General features: G+C 39.7%; 1 protein-coding gene across 3 annotated transcripts in view; it reads left to right on the top strand.

Moving 5' to 3' along the window:
* Window positions 1-7,103, top strand: part of fam135b (family with sequence similarity 135 member B) — a 74,046-nt gene extending 66,943 nt beyond the window's left edge. Inside the window, exons 16-19 of one of the 3 annotated variants that reach the window (XM_053641338.1) lie at window positions 1,609-1,760; window positions 2,559-2,669; window positions 3,496-3,609; window positions 5,551-7,103. In XM_053641338.1, the coding sequence (XP_053497313.1) occupies window positions 1,609-1,760; window positions 2,559-2,669; window positions 3,496-3,609; window positions 5,551-5,756 (583 nt within the window). In that variant the 3' untranslated portion in view covers window positions 5,757-7,103. Of the gene's footprint in view, window positions 1-1,608; window positions 1,761-2,558; window positions 2,670-3,495; window positions 3,610-5,550 lie in introns of those variants that run through there. The other 2 variants (XM_053641337.1, XR_008387658.1) reach the window with 2 other exon arrangements.
* Window positions 7,104-9,294: the final 2,191 nt, after the last annotated feature.

Below are 9,294 nucleotides of genomic sequence, written 5' to 3' on the forward strand. Positions count from 1 at the left end.
GCATGAGTGTATACAGTGTGCTTATGCTTTAAAAAGTGTTATGAGTGTAGCAATAATTATAAATGATTTATTCTGCCTTGTACACTATGCTAGGCACCGTAAGGTATTATGGATACTATATAACATTTATTTAAACTTACTTACACTATCATTTGTAATCTAACACTCAGTGTAGTTAGTATTACAGTTATTACTGCAGTGAACAGTGATGCATAGAGTCATACTGCCCTCTGCTGGAATACATAAGATTACCATCTCCTGTTTGCTAACTATTTATCCAGGCACTAACTTATGACCGAAGAAATTGTTTTTATAAGCTATAAATCTTATGATGAAGTAGAAAAGAAATCTTGAACACTACAACAAAAGACCTAGAAAATAAATTAAACGTGTTGGTGCTGCTTTCATTTCTTACATTGAAACATAGTCTTTGAATATTTTCTGTAATTTAATTTTATTTGTATGGTACTTTATTTAGCTTTACAGAAATCAGATTTAGAGCCCTGTTGGCTTCAGTGTCAATAAAAGGTACTTTATTATTATTATTATTATTATTATTATTATTATTATTATTATTGTTGTTGTTGTTGTTGTTGTCATTATTATTATTATTATTATTATTATTATTATTATTATTATTATTATTTCAGGTTACTGCTACTGTGTGTATGTGTTATTATGGGATGACCACCAGGTGGCAGTGTTGCACAGAAAAATCTGATCACGTATGAAACTCTGAATGTTTCAGTGTTTCCTGTATCACATAAATGTGTGTATATATATACATATACATATATTAACACCCAGAGTGCTCATTTGTGTAAATTCAACACACTGGGTGTTAAGTTGTTAAATCAACACTGGGGATTTTGCTGTGTGGTTTTGCTTTGTCCTGCATGGTGAACTTTTTAAAAATTCTTTCTCAAAAGGCATACACAATCAAACACATTATGTACAGTATCAACACAATCTCTCTCTTTACATTATTAATAGTAACGCTGTAAAGCTGGAGAGTTCCTATAGGTAAATGTACCGTCATTTCCAGATGATAAGATGCTTTCTCTTGCTCTCTAGGGCAATAATTCACACTAGCAAGCAAAAGAGCAACTGTTACAAGCGACATTTGAGTTGAGAGTTTGTCAGTTTATATGGGTTTAGTCAAATGAATTATGATACACTAAAACAATAGATCCAAATGATCAGATTTTCCTTTCGGGGCTTAGTTCACATTCAACAGTGTGGAAATTTCTGTCCAGCTTGTTCATGCGAATTCTGGAAATATGAAAGGAATCAAATAAAATCAGCAATTTATTATTATTTTTTTAATTTATTGTGAATGATACTAATATTAAGGTGTATTTTAACGTGGTGATGTGTATAAATTGTTCAGTAGCCTGTCTACATGTAAACACATCGAAAACAACAGATATACAGAGCGAAATTACTATCGTGTGTGTGTGTGAATATTACAAACGTGAGCAGGAATCGTCAAATTATACGACATATTTCTTGCCCTTTATTACGTGCTGTGATTTATACTGTGGAGCTGCGTATCTTCGATTGTTAAATGAATTTGTAACGTGTGTGTGTGTGTGTGTGTGCTCGCAGTTTCATCGGTCACTCTCTGGGTAACGTGATCATTCGCTCGGTGTTGACGAGGCCTCGATTCCGCTGCTACCTCAGCAAACTGTACACCTTCCTGTCGCTGTCCGGCCCTCACCTCGGCACACTGTTCAACAGCAGCACACTGGTTAGCACAGGTACACACACACACACACACACACACACACACACACATACGGCTCCCGGCTGTAATTCTGACTTAATGGACGATCATGTTCAGATAATGCATGAGATAATACAGACAGAATCCGTTTTCATATCATATAACACGATTATACACCAAAGAATAATACGGCTTTGTTATAACAGTTACAGTATGTTACTTATTATTATATGATTATATCACGCTGAAGCTGATTGGTCAGAAGGTGCTGATGAATTTTCTATAACTGCTTTAGTTAGGTTTATATTAATGCACGCTTTCTAATAGGTTAGCGTTTCCATAGTAACAGGTCATTCACAGGGACTTGTACGGCAGATAGTCTACATAAACAGATATAAATAATTGTTAATATTTCTGTAAGGAGATGTTTATTTGAACATTTATGGAAGGAGTCTCCAGCGTCAGAACTGTCAGAAGTAAGGCTGTAACTTTTTTGAACGTTTTCCTGCGTCTTCCGGACTTCTTTGTGGTTTCTTAGTAACATGACAAGCTGCGCTTTTCATCTTGTTAACTTCAAGTGAGAGAGAAAGAGAAAGAGGACGAGGATGGAGAGTGGTTTGTAGCTGCTGTAACGGCTCCTGGACTCTGCACATCATTAAATGGAACTAGAACTGGATAGAAAGTACGAAGGGTTGTGAAAGACTTAAGGAATTTGTCAGGTCCGGTTGCATTATCTCGGTTATCTGTGTACAGAATGAGTGAATGATTCTCGGTGTATGTTTTGCTTCTCCTCAAACTAAATGACATGAAAATGAACAACGTCACTTCTCAGGTTTGTGGCTGATGCAGAAGCTGAAGAAGTCTGGATCCCTGCTTCAGCTCACCTTCAAAGACCACTCAGACCCCCGGCAGACCTTCCTATACACACTCAGCAAGAAACCTGGTACACACACACACACACACACACATACACACACATGCACAAACACACACACGCACACACACACACACACATTTACATGTATTCATTTAGCAGACACTTTTATCCAAAGCGACTTACAAATGAGAAAGATACAAGCAAAGTGATACACATGCACACACACACACACACACACACACACACACACATAAGTGTAGTACGCAAAGTGGGATCTGCAGCGGTCCTCCAAGAAAGGTACGGATGATTAAACAACAAAAAAATCCCACCTTAAAAACATTTGCTATATTTATTTTAAACGGTTATTTCTTGGTTTTCTGGACGCGCTCGTTTATCTGATTGAATGCATTTTTACATCCGTTCATCTACGTGCAAATCTGGGTCAGTTTGGGCCGGAGTGTTCAACTTGGTGCAGTTAGCTAGTCAATACACACAGCTTTATAAATAAATAAATAAATAAATAAATAAATATCTGGAGGCTGATTGGCATGTCCAAAGTGTCCGTAGTGTATGAATGGGTGTGTGAGTGTGTATGTGATCGTGCCCTGCGATGTATTGGCACCCTGTCCAGGGTGTACCCCGCCTTATGCCCCATGCTCCCTGGGATAGGCTCCAGGTTCCCCGTGACCCTGAAAAGGAGTAAGCGGTTGAAGAGGGATAGATGGATGGATAATAATTTGGAAGGAGAAAATGGTAGATAAATTTTAGCTAACATTAGACTTAGTCATTTTTGAGTGAAATCATTTTGAGTGTTTGCCATGTGATTCAAATCTTTCGGTGTGTGTGTGTGTGTGTGTGTGTGTGTGTGTGTGTGTGTGTGTGTGTGTTTCAGGGCTGCAGTTCTTTAAGAATGTGGTGTTGGTAGCATCCCCTCAGGACCGGTACGTCCCCTTTCACTCCGCTCGCATAGAGATGTGCAGAAGTGCTCTGAAGGACAGGACCACAGGTGAGTGTGTGCCACATCACATGGCACGAGTGTGTTTACTACATGCCGTGTTCACGGCCTGATGCGCTACCCGAAATTTCCTACTGAGTACATGCACCTTGCCTCCATGGTCTGAGGCAGAGTGTACGTTCAGGTTCACATGGTGATGAGACAGTATGAGAGAGAGGGAGATGGAGGAATATAGAGAGAGATAGAAAGAGACAGAGAGAGTGAGACAGAAGGACAGACAGAGAGTGAGACAAGGAGCGAGAGAGAAAGAGAGAGTGTGAAATAGAGAGACAGACAGAGAGAGGGAGACGGAGAGAGACAGACAGAGAGAGACAGACAGAGAGAGAGACAGAGAGAGAGACAGAGAGAGACAGAGGAATATAGAGACAAAGAGTGAGAGAGACAGAGAGAGTATGAAATAGAGAGACAGACAGAGATAGTGAGACAGACAGAGAGAGACAGAGACAGCGGAAGATAGAGATAGAAAGAGACAGACAGGGAGAGTGAGACAGAAGGACACCCAGAGAGTGAGACAAAGAGTGAGAGAGAGAGAAACAGAGAGAGACAGACATAAAAGGATAGAGCAAGATAAAGACAATTAGACAAATAGAGAGTGAGACAGACAGAGAGAGACAGACAGACACAGAGAGACAGACAGACAGCGGAAAATAGAGAGAGATAGAAAGAGACAGAGAGAGTGAGACAGAAGGACAGACAGAGAGTGAGACAAAGAGAGTGTGAAATAGAGAGACACACAGAGAGAGAGAGAAACAGAGCGAGGCATACATAAAAAGATAGAGAGAGATAAAGAGAATTAGATAAAGAGAGAGTGAGACAGACAGAGAGAGAGAGAGAGACAGACAGCAGAAGATAGAGATAGAAAGAGACAGAGAGAGTGAGACAGAAGGACAGACAGAGAGTGAGACAAAGAGAGTGTGAAATCGAGAGACAGACAGAGAGAGGGAGAGAAAGTGAGCCAATGAGAAAGAGAGTGAGACAGAGAGGTGGGTGTCATGCCTCCGCCTTAATTTATTGTAATTATAATTGAATTCCGTAATTCTGCATAGATTCTAACTACAGAATTCTAAATAGATTCTAATGCTGCAGTTCTTAAGTGGTTCTAATGATATCTTTCGAATTTGATCCTAATTTGGCCCACCACGTAAGCCGACATGATTAAGGACCAAAATAAAAAACGGCCCAACTGTACGCCCTGATCATTTCGCGCCGGACGTGTCGTCTCGTTACAGGTCCGGTGTCTGGATTCATACGAGTTCATCATCGTTATTTAAGGCGGAACGTGGGCCAGATGAGAATATTCATAGTGACAAACACAAAAGCACGCGTGAGACAGAAAACACATGTACTGTCCGTTCTGTCAGACGGTGGAATTCCTGCTACAACTAAAACATCACCATCTGACTGCGATGCGTTATCGATAGGAGAAGGGCTGATTAGATGATTAGATTGGATATTGCGAAAGCATGTCTAAGCACGCTCCTGTATAGCGTATTTATTCTAATGCTGTTAAACACTCTTCACTGAGTGTCTTCCAAATGTATCAAGAGAAATAGTATAACAGCACAATATTCTGCCTTGTTTTTGCACTAGAATTATGATTGCATTAGCCCCGAGACAGTTACAGGTAATGACAGCTGGAATTTCTCTGTGTATTATCCGATCTCACGCTCTTTGATTTTTTTTTTCACTCAGATTTGAAAAGCAGGAAAGAATTTAATCACCGTGTCTCAGTATGAGAGCCGAGGAGCTGCGTTCAATCACCTCAGCTGAGGAATATAACTATGATTAGAAAATATGTTCTGTTACATGTGTGTGTGTGTGTGTGTGTGTGTTACAGATTCTTATGGAATGCTTTGCATTTTCCACTTTTACCAATTTTGAAAAAAATATTTGTATTTGTGTGTGTGTGTGTGTGTGTGTGTCATCCATCAGGTCCTGTGTACATGGAGATGATAAACAACCTCCTACAACCTCTGATGGACACTCCACAGTGTCGTGTGATCCGTCACAACGTGTTCCATGCCTTACCCAACACGGCTAACACGCTGATCGGCCGAGCCGCCCACATCGCTGTGCTCGACTCTGAGCTCTTTCTTGAGAAATTTCTGCTCGTCGCCGGCCTCGAGTACTTCAAATAGCCAATTAGACAGCAGGTTTCAGGGCTATGCTACATTGACTGGCCAGTCAGGAAGTTCCCAGAGCCCTTTACTGTGTCCACCAGCCAATCAGAAAGGTCCCTGGCTGCTTTTTTAATAAGGAGACGCGTCCATCAGTTTACATCAGGGCTATTCCTCTTTAAATAGTCCATCTGATTGCAGCTTGGAGGCTATCCAATATCCAAAGGTGACCTGGGCCAAATCAAGCCAAATTAGATTAAGCTTAATATTTACCACCCAATGGCTACTTTAATAAAGAGTGGATCAAACACAGTAAGTGACCAGTCAGATTCGGATGAAAACAGGGGTTGAGCCAATTTAAGAAATCATAATGGCCAATCAGAGCAGAACCCTGGATCGCATCCATTAACCTATCAGAATATCCCCAGGTTATGGCGCATTGTAAACAGCCAATCAGATCACACCTCGGAAGCCACCCACCACTCAAATTCAACCCAGATTGGGTCAGAAACAAAAATATATACATGCATTAGAGAGAAAATATGCATTTCTTAATTGGCCGACGAGGTCATATCTCGTATCTCACTGGCTGATAAATATATTAACTTTACCACAACAGGTAGCATCCAACCAATCAGATTTGGCCGCTTGAGCTAATCTGATAAACAGGTCTCACCAGGACTCATCTGCTATAAACGGCCAATTAGACTGTAGCTTAGAGCTCGTAACTTTCCAAAATAGCCTATCATGGAAGACCTTAGGGTTGTCAGATGACCAGACTGTACCGTAGAGGTTGGTAAAGAGCCAATCACGTTTAGACTATTTACGACGACTTAAAAGCAGCCAGCAAGGATGAGTTGGACGGCAAGTTTCACGTGTTATACGTATATAAACGATGTATGCATATATGTATATATGAATGTACAGTAATTATATAGTGAGAAGTATATAGAGATATAAAGATAATATATTGGCATCCCCGAGTGAGTTTCGAAGGGACGTTGCGATAAAATACTAACAGAGTATTCTGTTGTAAACAGTGTCATTTAATGTTCCATTTGAATGTACGTGCTACTGACCGACATGTCGAAATCATCTAAATGTATTTAACATAAAACAGCCGAGGTATTTTCTCATCACTGTTCATTAAAGAAAAAAAGGAACAGCCACTACTCTGTCGCTACTTACTGAATGAAGAAGTGTGTGATTTCTGTAAGTAGGACATGTTTCTTTTAGCCAGTCATTGCCATCTGATGTCATCAAGTGTGCCTGAGCCACTGGAGGAAAATTATCTCCAAAATGCAACATTCGGTTTTTAAGATAGTGGAGCTACTCTGTATTCTGTATTGTGTAGTTTATTTGTTTGGAAATATTGAAACGTTGTGTGTGTGTGTGTGTGTGTGTGTGTATATATATATATATATATATATATATATATATATATATATATATTTTTTTTGCCAATACGATAGAAGGACAACTTGAACAAGCTACTGCAGTATAGATGGATTTTGCTCTATTCTATTGTCCGATCATATAAATGAAGTTGTTTGAAAAGGTATGAATGTTAACCCCACACATAACCCCTAAACTTCAAGCTTTTAATTTGTCATGCAAACTGCAAACGTAGTTTATCAACAGTCAAGCTATGAGTTCAAACCCAAACAAACAACAAATACATTTTCTCTGGATGGATCAGTCAGTTAGCACTGAGAAAAACAAACAAACAAAGAAAAAATCAATAGAAACAATCACAGAAATTCTAATGGTTTCCACTAGAAATACCATTACAAACCATCAGCTAATTATTAAAACCATTACCATTGTTGGCCCTTAATGGTATCCACTAGACAGAACATGCCACTAATAGAAGGCAATAAATGACATTTAGAGACCCATCGAGACCATTAGAGTTTCCATTAAAACCAATACAATTCCCATTAGAACCATTAAAAGCATTACAAGTTCTATGAGAGTTTCTATTGTTTGTTTTTAATGAACAAGCTACAATTCTAATCACGCATGCTATGTAGCGTTTCAGGTATTAGCAATGGATGACTAGCATTTAAATACAGGACCTAGTGCCCCGAATGTTGGCCCATGCTCGTTGTCCAGCTTCCTGTTCTGCATGGGAAATAAATGAGACATTTATTTATTGAGACCCAGTGTATTGTCTGCTATATAGCTACACAGTTCAGCAAAGCTGCTGCTAATTGAGGTATATTCATATGAAAGTTTTGAAGGTTAAGCTTATGAGCTACTTATTAACTACAGATAATCTACACAATACCCAAGGTACACAATAGCTTTCCTGGTGTGTCTGAAGGGAATCTGTCTGAGAGGATTAAGAGGTGCAGACTAGTGACGAGAATGTCCACTCTTTTCAGTGAGTCAAACATTGGTTCCAGACTGGTCTGAAATGGCTCATTAGCATTTTGTTCAAAAGTCTGGGATATTTTGACTAGCGAAAACTTTTTTATTTTTTTTGATGACAACATACTGTAAGGTCACATGTTTTGGTCCTATATCTAAACATAATGGCTGTGAAAGACACTCATGCACTGCTGGAACGTTCAAAAGAGGTTTCCATGGAAGCATTTTGCTCACTGATGACATCAGGTAGTGACCTGTAAATCCAGGAACATGTCCCCGCTTGAAGAAATCCCATTAAGCAGCAGGGTCCTTAAACCCATCTTTAAATGTGCTTGTGTATTTGTTTACTCAGTAGGTTATGTGTTACAAAGAAGCAAATATTTTCATATTATTTATATTTTAAATGTGGCATCTCATCATAAAGCAGGTCAAGAGATCAGTGCAACATGTGCAGTATATCGTGTGTTTTCAGTAAACGTCCACGTGTGTTAAGTTTTCAGAAATCATCGCAGCGTTAACAGTATGCCTTAACTTCTCAGCAAGAAAAACGCTCACATTTCTCACCATTTTGTCCAGCGTTACGGTCTCCATTTTGATTTTAATGTTTATTTTTGTGTCACTTATGGCTACCACCACACATGTTAAACGTCCCCTATCATATATTGTGTGTATTTATTTTTTTATTTAGTCTGTGTGTCATTGTTTTGTGGTGGCTTAGTGGTTAGCATGTTTGTCTCGCACCTCCGGGGTTGGGGGTTTGAATCCCGCCTCCACTCTGTGTGCATGGAGTCTGCATGTTGTCCCTGTGTTTTCCGCCGGGAACTTCGGTTTCCTCCCCGAGTCCAAAGACGTTTGCTGTAGGCTTATTGGCATGTCCAAATTGTCCGTACTGTGTGTGTGATTGTGTCCTGCAATGGATTGGCACCCTGTCCAGGGTGTCCTCCGCCTTGTGCCCCATGCTCCCTGGGATAGGCTCCAGGCTCCCCGTGACCCTGTGTAGGATAAGCGGTACAGAAAACTCATGGATGGATGTCATTGTTTTGTCTGGATATCTATCATTAATCAACCACAACACTCTAATGGGTCGTTCATTTCACATCAGAGATCATTTCACACCACAGATGTTTACATTAAACGGTAATGGTTGCCACAAGAGGAGCTCATTTTTTTTTTACTTTTCATAGAA

Source organism: Ictalurus furcatus, chromosome 14, assembly GCF_023375685.1.
Source record: "Ictalurus furcatus strain D&B chromosome 14, Billie_1.0, whole genome shotgun sequence".
Lineage (NCBI taxonomy): Eukaryota > Metazoa > Chordata > Actinopteri > Siluriformes > Ictaluridae > Ictalurus > Ictalurus furcatus.